This window comes from Rhinolophus sinicus, linkage group LG06 (genome assembly GCF_036562045.2).
Source record: "Rhinolophus sinicus isolate RSC01 linkage group LG06, ASM3656204v1, whole genome shotgun sequence".
NCBI lineage: Eukaryota > Metazoa > Chordata > Mammalia > Chiroptera > Rhinolophidae > Rhinolophus > Rhinolophus sinicus.
The window spans coordinates 6,491,122-6,503,968 of record NC_133756.1 but is presented as its reverse complement, the minus strand read 5'-3'; the positions used below and the strand labels follow the sequence as shown (position 1 = coordinate 6,503,968).

Sequence of the window (12,847 nt, the reverse complement as noted above, 5' to 3'; positions counted from 1 at the left end):
AGGCAGGGACCGAACAGGTCCTCAGTCTCTCCAGACACTTCCACACTCACCTCCAGAAATGCCGGCAGGAAGACACCCACTGAGAAGGAGCTGGGTGTTCTTGGGTTTTTATTAGAGGGTTGGGCTGGCAAAGAAAAAAATGTCAGCTTTCTGCCGTACGTGAAGTACATTCTAAATCTTACAGACTCGAGCTGCATCAGAAAAGATGCAGGCACCAGTGGCTTCATCACCATTAAGGTTGAAGATGTGACACAATGTGGCCACTGAACCCTAAGTCCCAGCAGCCAGAGGGCAGCTGGCTGCGGCCCCCCCAGCCTGGAGCTCCCAGCTGGGCTCCACTGTGACGTGCCACCCCGTGCCAGCCACAGCACCAGCAGCCTTGACTGCCAAGGGTCATGACACGATGAGGGGGACACAGCAGAAGGGAAAGCTGTCACGTGGCACCTGCGTCAGCCCAGGGAAGACGGGAAGGCTTGGCAGTGAGCCCGCCATGTCCTGAGGAGTGGGCTGGCTGAGCTCTGGGGACCATGTGGCTTTGCTTGTATGCTCCACAGGTGGTTCTGATGGCTAACTGCACGGGTTAAGTGGGGCTCTTTCAAATGTTCCCCCCAAAATGACAAAACACACAAACTGTCATTTGTGGGTCAGAGGCCATCTAATAAATGGTGTCACTAAATAACAAGCTGAGGAGTCAGTGTCACAGATTTCAGCCAGAACGTGAAGCAGTGAGGTCAGTAAGAAGCACCAGCTCTAACAGCTGGCTGGCTCCCTACACCCAGAACATTCTGGCTCCAGGGAGGGGCACGGACGCATGTGTGTGCACACACTATGAACACACGCAGACACAGACGGTCCAGGCCTGTGACGTGGAAAACTAAACACCTCCAGTAAAAGATGCTGCAGCCTCAGTTGTGGGGCGCACACCTTCGGACTTCTGGCTTCGAAACCTTAGGCCTGCAGTCATTGCCACCGTCGGTCTGTCAGCTGCTGGTGACAGCTGACAAAGTACAGGGAACCGCCCTGGAACCCTACTTTGCGATGGGAAACCTGTGCATTTCCACCGAGATGTGGTCCTACCGTCGTCTACTTGTGACTGAGGTGCTCGTTTCCAGGGATTTTGAAAGTCCACTGATCCTTCCCAATGGATGGGCGGCCCTGGGCTGGAAGGCTCCGTGCAGCTCCACCGCAGAAGCAGCCAATAGCAACATTAAGAAATTTACTGAACAAAATTTTTTTATAAAAAATTTACCGCAAGCTGGAGAACATGACTCGTTGCACGTTTTTCTGGCAGTGTGATTTTAAAAGATGTGACATCGTAGAAAAATAATTGTGCAGTTCAACGAAATGCATGTTGTTCAGCGTCTCCATTTAGAACCGAACATTCAAACCAATTGTAGTGGCTTCTTCCCCCCGCGAAGAGTCATGGGCTGTGTCTACATGATTTCAGAACATCTGCTATTTGATTAACTTCATAAGAAAACTTAGTAAGGGCTGTGGGCAGGACAATCTCAGCACATGACACGTAGCACACCTTCACAACCAAACCTTTTGGAAACAACAAAGAATGCAGGAAGCTTAGAAAAGGCGGAGGTGAAACGTGACGAGGTAGCTCACAGCCCACGCAAGCCCCGCAGAGGAGGCAACACTAGCGCTCTGCCTGCTGTGCTCGCTGGCTCCCTGCCGCAGCCTGGCCTCTGTCTCAGTGGGTCAGCGGGTCACGGTCACGTGGGACGCGGAGAAGCCCAGGTCCGTCTTGGATGGGTACACCACCTTCAGGTGCCCGTCCTCGTCCAGCACCCGGACCTGCTCCACCAGCAGCGGGCATGGGCCGCCCTTCTCAGCACTGGGATCTGACAGTGGCTCCGAGGTGGCGTCAGCTTCCACGTCGGACAGCGAGGCCTCCTCTTTATTCTCTAAAGTGTATTTGTTGAGTTCTGCCATTTTCTGCAAGTGAAAAATGTCCTTTAACCTAGAGATTAGAGGCGACCCATGGAAGACGCTGCCACCGGAGGCAGCTGTGCGGAGGGTGGCAGGAACACAGGACACACCATGCTCTGTCCCCTGTGGCCAGTCACCAGAAAGGGAGCCGGAGGCCTTACTCACCAGAATGAGGGCGTCCATGATATCTTTACAGATCTGCAGACTCGTTGCGCTTGTTACTTCCAGAAACAAATCGCAAGTTGTTTTCTTAATCTTAAAAAGATTTCAGAAAAAGAATAAAATTATCAGAAGTAGACACCAGCAACTGCGACACTGAACCTGAAGAAAACCCCGTAAAATGGCGTCACACAAGCCCACTGTCACCTTCCTGCGACAGACACAGAGCAGAATGGAGCGCAGGGGGTGATGGGTGTGGCACCAGGCGGGCAGGCCGGCCTGGTGCAGGAGGGCAGCAGAGCGACGGGGCTTCAGGGCACAGGCGCGGTGGTAACTATGCGTGAAAGAGCGTCAGGCACCGCCCACCTTGGTCTTCTCGCTGTTGGTTATCGGTGGGAAAGAAATGACATCGCCCTGGGCATCCACGAGGCAGGGGTAGTGTTCTCTTCCGTCAAGTAAGTGAAGGTATCTGAGTGGGAGAAATGCCCGTTATGGGCACAGCTATAAAGACACATCGAGAGGCTAAACCAGACAAATCAAGCTCTTTAGCACAAGTAAGTGTAACACGAAGGGCACGTTCACAAGCTCACACCCGTGTCTGTACACGCTGGCAGCAGGGCTAATGGAGGCCGGCCTGGGACCTGCATTTGGTGCGTTTCCCAGCCCATGAGATCTGGGTAAGACGCAGGGGGTCTGATGGGTCGTCTTCCCAGTGTTAGTGGGCGATATGGTTCCCTCTTCTCTCTGTGTCCCTGGTGCCTGTACTGAGGACCGCCTTCCTGTGATGTGACACCAGATTTCACTCCGAGCACTGGCTCTCTCAGAAGTCGCATCACCTCCCCGACACGCCCACAGGACACTCACCCAACAGTATTTAGCCCACATGAGCATCCCTAACAGTAGAGTGAATGAACTTTGGGGACATTTCTCCAAGTTACTGAGATGGAGGACAGCGTGCAGGGGTCTCCTGGGAGTGTCCGCACGCCCCCGGCCGCCCTGCCCCCAGCAGGCGCCCGCAGAGCCGACCTGTGCAGGCCCGAGACGGTCTGCCGCTTCCGCTGCTTCCGGTGCTCCTCGGCCTCCAGCTGCAGCTGCCGGATCAGATCCTGGGCCTTGACTTCTCTGCGCCCCAGGGGGACGATCTGCGGGGTGCAAACCTCAGGTGAGCTCACAGGAACGCAAGCTCACAGCTACGAGACACACCCATCCTGTCATTCATTCTGGCTCTAAGTGTCACCTCTCGCCTCCATTAACCTCCACGACAGGGACAGGTGACAACAGTCCAGGAGCTCGGAGTTCTCCTGCCTCGGCAGCACATGTATTCACACGGTGCCTTCAGAGGTCACCAGGGCCTGAATGCCCAAACACTCAAGTGCTTTTGAAACTGAGCTTGACCTTGAACCCGCCCAACACACAGCTGCATTCCAGGGCTGTAGACCTTGGAATGCCAAGGAGAGACGGGGCGCAGGGGAGCCTGTCAGGGCAGGCGTGCAGCTCGCCACCGACGGCAATAGACGTGGAACAAGAGCGACAGACCAACCCCTGCTCAAGTCAACCCCAAGTTAGGGGTTTTGCCATTGGGATACAAACCATACATTTTTGGTTGAGAGTTAGTGAGCGAATGAAGAAAATCATTCTCAAGTTACGACCTCCCTTGAGGAGCTCTCTCCCCAAAGTGACTGTTAACATGTCCTGTTTTGTTTAGGGTACCTGCTAGGAGCAGTGTCTTATTCTATCTTCAAATGCTCAGATGCAATCTCTAGCAGGCGTATTTCTCAAAAGCACAAAGAACACCTCCCCTCGCGACCCAGGAGGGGCGCTGCGTCACCTGGAGGTCCTGTGGTGGGCGGGCGGTGTACAGCAGGGGCCCCCGCACCGCTCTGAGGTCGTGGGTTGCGATGGTGGCCGCCGTTCTCTTCTCACAGAGGTCCTCGTGGAGCTTCGTCTGTAACACGAGATGAGAGGCGAGCAAAGCTCAGCGTGCCCAGCGGGGCAGGCGCCCCAGCCCGGCCCTCGGCACTGCGGCCTCCCTCCGCCTCCCCAGCCAAACATTCGTTTTGTGACACCAACCTCAGAAAACTGTTTTATCTGTTTATCAGCAGAATTTCTTCTTTCCCTAACTCTAGAACACAATATTTCAGACTTCAAAAAACCCATTTTGAACCAAAATTTATGACTGAATCAACAAAAGTATGACTTGAAAAGAAAAATAAGCCCAGCATGTTTTCTTCTCAGACACTGATCTGTGAGTTCTAAACTCGCGGCCTCGCATGCCCTCTGCTTCCTCCAGGAGGGAGGACTCGTAAGACACAGTAACACATGAATCTCTAGAAAGACGCCTCTGTCCCCACAGGGCCACCCTCGGGGGTCTTTCTCACGTCAAAGATGTGCTTTTGATTTTAAAAGATGGGCAGACTGCACAGAAAGAGGACAGATTAGGATGTTTATCCAGCTAAGACCTAAACAAAAATGAAACAATTCATCTAAGAACATGCTGGCGTGAGTTGCTGATTTCAAAACCATCGTATGTGACACTAAATGTATGATTAATTATAGACATCAGGACGTCCACCAGGCATCAGAAACTCCAGGAACGCCGACTTTCCATGGCAACAAAGCTGTCTTCAGAACTATGGCTCAGCTGCGAGAGCTGTGGGTGGAGAGCAGGAGGCCACCACTGCCAAGCCAGGTGCAAGGGTCTGTGTGCGCAAGGCGCCCACGTGCCATCCCCACCAACACCCTGAGCCCGCGCAAGGTCACCGGCCCCACAGCCTCCCTCCCCACCCCACCTCGCGCTGCACCCACCTGAGAGGTGAGGAACTGGCCCCACGGCCTCTCCTCCCCACCCCACCTCGGGCTGCACCCACCTGAGAGGTGAGGAACTGGCCCCACGGCCTCCCTCCCCACCCACCTCGGGCTGCACCCACCTGAGAGGTGAGGAACCGGCCCCACAGCCTCCCTCCCCACCCACCTCGCGCTGCACCCACCTGAGAGGTGAGGAACCGCTTGAGCGCGTTCCCGGCCTGCAGGTTCATGCCCCTCACGACGGCCCCCACGATGAACGGCCGGACGTCCTTGACCTCAGGGCTCACGCTGACCGTCAGCGGTGCGGGGTTCTCGGAGACGTGCAGGACGCGGAGCAGCAGCCGGCAGGCTTCGTCCTCCTCCTCCCCCCCCTCCCCGCCCTCCTTCTTCCTCCTCTCCCGCCGCTTCCGACGGCTCTCGTCCTTCTCGGGCTCGGCCTTGCCCTGGCCCTTGCCCTTGCCGCGGCCTCCGGCGCGCAGGTACTCCAGGATGGACTTGGTCTGGCAGCCGCCGACCATCTTCTCCAGCCGCTTGTCCTTCAGCTTGTTCCCCCGCAGGTTGATCTCCTTGAGCTTGGGGCAGTCGGCCAGCTCCGCCGGGATTTCGCTCAGCTGGTTGTTGGAGAGGTCCAGCATCTGGAAGGGGGACGCAGAAGCCATCAGACTCCCGGACTTGGGCCCGGCTGGGGACGGGGGGCACCGTCAGTCCCATCATGCCCTGGGCCAGCACTGCGGTCAGCGGCCTAAGCAGCTTCCATAAAACACGGTCTTAACCACAGCCTCCTGGTGACCACACCTATGGGCCGCCAGGACCGAGCAATCTGGTACGAGCAGAGAAGCACCTCAGATGAGGGCTGGGCGCCCCACGAAGTGGTGCTAAGATGTTTAAGTCAAAGGAGCTGGAAAGAACACAGCAGGAGTAAGGCAGCCTCAGTGCACACACTGAAATGCGACGTCACCAGCAGTACGTCTGTGGGCCCACAAATGGCCAGATGGCGTTCATGCGGGAGGGAGGTCCTCAGCCGGTCATGACCCAGGAAAGAGTGTAGGGGCCACGGCTGTCGGCCCCATAAGGAGGCTCAGGAAGCCCATGGCCCACGGGGAAGAACCTTCTATGGGCATTATCGGTCGGGACTCTGACAAAATGATGAAAACAAGCAAAGCAGCTATCTTACAAGGTCACAGAGACAGGCTTAGCGACACTAAGGGGCGTGGTCAGATTCCAGGACACGGAAGGAACCTTCTTCCCAGCAGGTGGGGCCCTTAAACCAGCAGGCACTGCAGGGCAGGGTCCTCTTCCAGGAGGCCCAGCCGCACCCCTTATCCCAGCATGACTGCCCCAGCAGCAGACTAAGGGGCGCTGGGCGCTGCACAGAAGTGCCTTTTGGTCATTTCCCCCAGGGCCAGCGGGAAGCTCTGGGTGGCCTTGCTTGGAACTGCTGAGCGCTGCCCTGGGGCTTGGGTTTAACAGGATAGCCTTGGAAGAAACCATCCCTGGCGGGGTCGCAGTGACCCCAGGGACAGGCATTTGGGAAGCGAGGCAGCCAAGGGGAGGCAGGGGACTCTCGCTGGGCTGCGGCTCAGGGACCCGTCCAGAGCTGAGGCCTGGGCCGTGGGGTCTGCGCCTAGCCTGCGTGGACCACACCCGAGCCAAAGCGAGGACGACAGCGTGGTGGGCAGCCCCACACGCACGCTCACAGCACCGCGAGGGCACACACTGGCCAGTGATGAGTCGGGTCCTGGCTGGGGGGTGACAGAGTGGCAGGCGGGCCACTGTAAGTGGTGGGTTTTATTAGGACTGAAAAGAGGCAGGGGCTGCGATTATTCAGAAGATGCCATTGGCTTTGGCTGATGCAGGGGACACTTTTAATGAAATTTCAGACCCCAAGATAAGAAGGAAATTAAAAACGAGTCTGAATCCTGTGACTGAAGCAGTCAAGCTGCCAGGAGAACCAGAGTGGAGAAGCGGCATCAGCGCTGAGTGACATTCCTGAGGAGCCACCAATGGCAGAGCCATGACTCAAGGAAGCAGGGGCACCTGCGGAGCAGGCATCCAGCTCACAGTCAACACAGGGATGAACGCAGGACAAGGGCCACAAAGTAAACCAGACGTGGTCTTCAGTCGCCACCCGGGACCAAGCGGCTGAGGGGCCACTGGGTTACCAGCACTTCTTACAACTGTCACCATGCTGTGCCTCTCCAGTCCTTTCTCCACTCTGGGGGGGGGGGCAGGGGAAGAAGGCTGGATAGGGTGGGGCAGATGGACTGCACCCCTGCACCCCACCTGCAGGTGACCTGGCAGCCCCTCCCACCAAAAGCCAGCAGGGGGGGGGGGGGAGGGGCGGGACCGTAGCTCTCGAGCTCCTAGCTCCAACCAGAGACGCTTTAGGACAAAGGTACTGGGATACTGGGGGGGTGCGGAGGGCAACAATCACCAAATAACAGGCATTTCAGAGCAGTGCCGTAAGTGGCAGCTCAGGAGGAGGTGGGAGAGAGATGGAGGGAGGCAGCAGCAGACAGGGTCCTGGGGGTGCCAAGGCACAGATGTGGGGGTCCTTGTAGAGATGTGGAGACTGGCTGACAAGAGCAGACTGGTCAACCCTACACCAAAACGCCAGATTCAGTGGGAAGTGGGGTCCGCAGGTCTCACCTGGGGCGATGCCCCGGAATGGAAGGGGCCATGGGTACAAAGTAGGAATCGTGCAGGAGGCAAGATGCACAGGCTTTCTCACAGGGGAAGCGGGGTCCACCCTGAGGGCAGGAGACCCACAATCACTAAACAGGGAGAATGAGCTGCACGTGCAGTGGCTTCCAGGCTCGCGCCCGGAGCCGACACCGCGGACAGCCATTTGCTCCTTTCGTGCGGGTAACACCAACACCGACAACAGCGGCAAGGGGGGGACAGCCTCCAACCTGGACGGTGAGGCCGCCTGCCTGGTGGGAGTCACCTCTGCATGGGACATGCTGCCGGGAAGGGGTCGGAAGTGTCTGGTGGTGTGAGCCTGAGACAAAGCCTCTGCTTCTGCAGGTGTGTAAGGCACCGTGCACGTTACGGGGGGGGCGGGGTGGGGGCTGGACTGTACCCTGGCACTTAAGTGAACCCGCTGCCTCCAGCAGCAGCAGAGAAAATAAAAACACTGAGGAAGTGTGTTTTAACTTCCGTTTCTTTTATTATTGCACAAAGGTTTCACCTTCACAGTCTAATTTCTGTGAAACTTGCCTGTGGGAAGAGTCCCATATGTGAGTACACTGGCCCACGCAAGTGCGAACGACTCCTGGACAGTGTGGCCTCTCAGCTAAGGTGCCTTCCTGACCCCTTTCAGGAGTTTGGGGGCACATCTGTCCTGTCTACTGCTCTGACAGGCAGTGCCACAGGTCTGTGTCACCTAAAATGCAGGCAGTGGTGACATGAGGTGCCACCTCTCCTTGGTGCACTGCAGCCCTGGCAGTGGAGCCCAGCGGGTAACAGAACCCTGTACAAGAATGTCCAAACCCGGGGGAAAGCCCACCCCACACTCTGACTTCTCCCGGAGAGGTGGGAGCTGGAGGGTCAGAGGCGTGGATGACAGTGAAGCCAGCCCACCAAAGGCCCAGGGGACTCATGGGGAGGGAAAGAGGATCAGGTCTTTACAGCTGTCAGCTCTGGGGCCACCGCCAGGGGCGGCTCCCTGGGGAGTGCGCACCAATGCGCTGGGCTCTGGGGACCGGATTAGGACAAGCAGAGGCCTGTGTGCTGTTTCCCTGGTGACTCCAGCATTCACACCCTGTGACGTCGCTCCACCAGGCTGGACTGGGCTTTATTTACTCAACAGGACGCAGGGGACACAACAGGGTGCTAGTTCCAGGTCTAGCTCCGTAAGAAGGCCTAGCAGTGTCTGCTTTGTGCTCTGAGAGCCCTGACCTGCCACGCAAGGAGTCAGACTAGGCTGCTGGGGAGGGAGAGGTCCCCGATGACACAGAGGGAAACCCAGCCAGCCCAGCATCCGGAGGAGCCGGCCCTGAGCCCACAGCGATCAAGCGGAGCAGCGACCGTCCCGCGGAGCCAGCCCTGAACCGAGAGCCCTCACCAATACAGTGACGGCTGTCACCTGAAGCTCCAGCCTGGGAGCTGTAACACAGTGTGGGTGACCTGTCCTCATGGGCACTGAGGTGCCTGTTCTCACAGGTGAGGAGACAGGTGCAGGAGCCAACAGGCCGCTCGAGATGAGCTGAGACCCACGCGCTGTTTCCCAGCCTGCTTTTCCCCACTCGTGCTGTCTCCCCACAGCACCAGGAAGGCCAAGGACAGCTCTGCACTCAAACCTCCGGCGTGTTCTAGTCCTCACGACGCATCCTTTTAGAAAAGGCCCCCAAAGGGCATCTAAGCCCAAATGGGGTTCCAAGTGGCGCTTGCAATGACACTCTCCAAGAAACAGGTCTCTGCAAGTGACACGGATTGAGCAGAAGTCTAAAAATGGTGGACAGCAGGGCCGGCCAACGAGGCACTGCCTATGACCTGACCTCAGTGAGGGCGTCTGCACGTAGCCGACACCTGCTCGTCCAGGCAGGCGCCAGACAGGGTGGTGCACAGCGCTGGTGAGACAGCACGGACTGAAGAGAAACGCCACGACTGAGGGTACACTCACATGACGCCACACCTCTGCTACCTCAACCTCTGGAAAACCAACTGTCAGATGGGAGGACGGAGCAGACAGTGTACCCACCACAGCCCTGGAAGACCAAGGGGTCCCGGGGAGTCACCCCCCCACAGCTTCTTCCCAGAAATGCCAGCAAGCACGTGTCAGTCTGCAGCGGTCTCACCTATTCCTCTTACACACACCCCTCTACATACAGACATATTTGTCAAATGCGTGGGCATTAAGAGTAATTTCTGCTGCAAACAGATCAGTTGCTAAACGGTACACACGTTTTATTACGGAAAGTCCGCCTGGACAATAGGAAGAAGAAATATAGGCCTGCCTTTTTAAAGATGAAATGAAAGGGAAGACGCAGGGGACAGAGCACTGGACAGGTGGCTCTGCGACTTCCGTCCACCTGTCTCGGGAACTCAACAGACTTAACGGGCATGTCATGAGCCAAGTGTTCCGCGGGGGCCTGGGGACCCAGCTGAATACGGCACAGACCCCACCCAGGCAAAGGCGTCCAGAGGAAAACCCAAGTCATGGGCTGCTGACGTTGGGCAACCCCTCCCGCTTCTGTAAGCAGCACAAATAGCCCCCCCCCCCCCAGAAGGCTGCTGTTGGGGTCCAAGGGAGTCTCGAGTATGAAATCACATCGTGTGGCCTTGTGTGAATTCCGGTCAGTTCACACCTTTACGCCCTGTCTGGTGCCCCCCATCTCCACCCCCCCCCCACACACACACACACGGGACTCATTCAGTCATTGCACACGTGTGTGGGGCGACAAACATCTAGACACGGGGCCCTGCTGTTGTCCTGCTTTGGACCCGAGCGGGAGGGCAAGTTTGCCAACAACTGCGAGGCAGTGTCACGCGTTCCCGCCCCGCTGGGGACAGCGCGGGGCGAGCGGGAGAAGCCCCGAGGGCGGAGGCCGGGTTAGTTCTCGTCTAACGGGGGCGGGGACGGCTTCCCGGAGGGACCGGCACCGCGGGCTCTTCCCGGCCACTCGAGTGGGAACCTCCCAGGCCGGGTGCCCGTGGGGCGTCGCCGGGGACGGCTGAGCACCCGAGCGCCCTCCGCGGCGACCACAGCGGCCCGCCCGCCCGCCCGCGCCGGGGCGCCCGCTGACCTTGAGCGAGGCCAGGTGGGCGATGTCGGGGCTGAGCGCGCGCAGGCGGTTGTCGGCGGCCGCCAGCTCGCTGAGCAGGGGCAGCGCCCCGGGGCGGAAGAGCTCGGCCGGGAAGGCGTCCAGGCAGTTGCCGGTGAGGTTGAGGGTCTGCAGGCGCGGGGCGCAGCGCGCCAGGTCGGCGGGCAGCTCGCGCAGCCGGTTGCCGCTGAGGTTGAGGCTCTGCAGCTGCGGGAAGCCCGGCGGCTCGGCGGGGCCCAGGCCCTGGCCCGGCGGCAGCGCCTCCAGCGCGTTGCCCGACAGGTCGAGCACGCGGAGCGCGGGCAGCGGGCCGAGCTCGGGGCTCAGGCCGGGCCCCAGCGCGTTGCGCCGCAGCACGAGGCTGTGCAGCTGCGGGAGGCCCTGCGCCAGGCCCGGGCCCGGCTCGCGCAGGCTCCCGCAGCCGCTCACCTCCAGGTAGTGCAGCAGCGGCAGCGTGAAGAGCCGCGGGGGCAGCCGCCCGCCCGCCGCCCGCACCCGCTCGTCCAGCCCGGGCCCCGTCAGCAGCAGCTCCCGCCGCCGCTCCCGCTCCGCCAGCTCCAGCTCGGGCCACGCCTCGGACACCGCCGCCGCCGCCATCGCGCCGCCGCTCCCGCGGCCGCTCCCAGCGTGCTTCCGGGGCACGGCCCGTCACTTCCGGCCAGGACCGGAAGGAGCCGCGCAGAACGCGGTCCGACGCCAGCGCCGCGCGAGTGCCGTGGAGGAGAGGGTCCTCCCCAAACGGAGCGGCCGGCGGCTTTGGAAGCGTCCACCCACGGAGCGTGGGTCAGGCCGCGGGTGGGCGCCCCGGGCGGCGGTGCCCGCGCGGGCCACTCCCACCTGGGCCGATGCCCCGGCGCGTCTGTTCCGAAAGTTGAACCCCGGGTCCGAGGGACCATCCGGCCAGTGCTCGACCCCACGGGGGGTCCTTCACGAAGGGCTCTTACAGGCCCCCGGTGATGCCGCTGATCGCGGGGCCCGGCTGCTGCTCCTGTGTCGGGATGTCCGAGCGGGGCGTTTGAGGGAGGGTGACGCGTGAACACGCGGGGCAGCTGCCCCTGCTCTCTGCCCTTTTCGTGAACTCTCACCCCAGCAGCGTTTCCAGCTGTTTTATTCTGTTTTGAAGTCCCTGAGCTTTTTATTGAAGTGCACCCTGGAACGTGTGCCCGCGTCATAAGTGAACTTTGCCCAACTTGAACACGTCCATGTAACCATCCCCCTGAGCAAGAAACAGGTTGTTACCAGCCCCCCAAGCCCCCTGTGCCCGACGTCTGACTGCAGCTGTGTCGCGCGGCCTGTGCCCGTCGCTGTTTTGTGCAGGGTCTGCTCCCGGGCGCCTGGCTTCTTCGGTTTATCTCCATGTGGGAGGCACTTGTGGGCCATTTGCTGTTCCGCAGTGTAAGTAAATGGTGACTATACCAGGTTTATTTCCAGCAGGGCCTTTGTGCTGCCTGAATCCGCCCCACACCCTCACTGCACCACACACGGCAGCGGCAGGGTCTTGTCTTGGTTGCTGACAGTCGTGACTGATTCCATCTGTGAAGGGCAGGCAGTGAGTGTCCCCAGGCAGTGCCGGGCAGGTGAGAGTCGGACTTTGAGCCTCCATCCAGCCGGGACTTTCTGAGTCAGCTCCAGCCGTCCCCTGTGCCTGCTGGAACTACCCCCGATTCCCAAGAACTTTTGGTCTCTGCAGAGATTTTTTTGGAAGACCGTACACACGTGTACAATATTCCTGGGGTCGGCGTGTAGTCTTGCTTGCTCAGTGTCTCTGGAGTAGATTTTTGCCATGTAATAGCTATTTATGCCATCTTGCCGGGCCTCAAGAATATTAATGGTTTTATAGTAGCCAACAGCCCAAATGCCCATCATCCGGAGAATGGATAAATAAATGGTGAGACACTTCTTAAACTGGATGACCACAAAGGGAGCGAGTTCGCGACTACACACAACAGCATGAATGATGGTCAAGGTCATGACATCATGTCGAGGGAAAAACGCAAACCACAGGAGAACACATAGAGTATGATTCCATTGCACAGCTTAGAAATATGTCAAAGTCAAGGTGATATTATTTTGGGATCCATTCCTATGTGGTAAGTCTGTGACGGCAACCAGACGCCGATGCAGCATTCCTGGGAGCAAAGCAAGGGAGAGCTAGCTAGTCTCCCGGAAGATTGTCCGAG

At 58.9% G+C, this 12,847-nt stretch overlaps 1 protein-coding gene across 1 annotated transcript; it reads right to left on the bottom strand.

Moving 5' to 3' along the window:
• Positions 1–91: 91 nt before the first annotated feature.
• Positions 92–11,307, bottom strand: LRRC47 (leucine rich repeat containing 47). Its single transcript, XM_074334212.1, has 7 exons — positions 10,650–11,307; positions 5,085–5,537; positions 3,926–4,042; positions 3,124–3,239; positions 2,464–2,566; positions 2,104–2,193; positions 92–1,944 (listed from the first exon to the last, which is right to left on the bottom strand). The coding sequence occupies exons 1-7, from the start codon at positions 11,262–11,264 to the stop codon at positions 1,708–1,710; spliced, it is 1,731 nt and encodes a 576-aa protein (XP_074190313.1). The 5' UTR covers positions 11,265–11,307; the 3' UTR covers positions 92–1,707.
• Between the last annotated feature and the right edge of the window lie 1,540 nt (positions 11,308–12,847).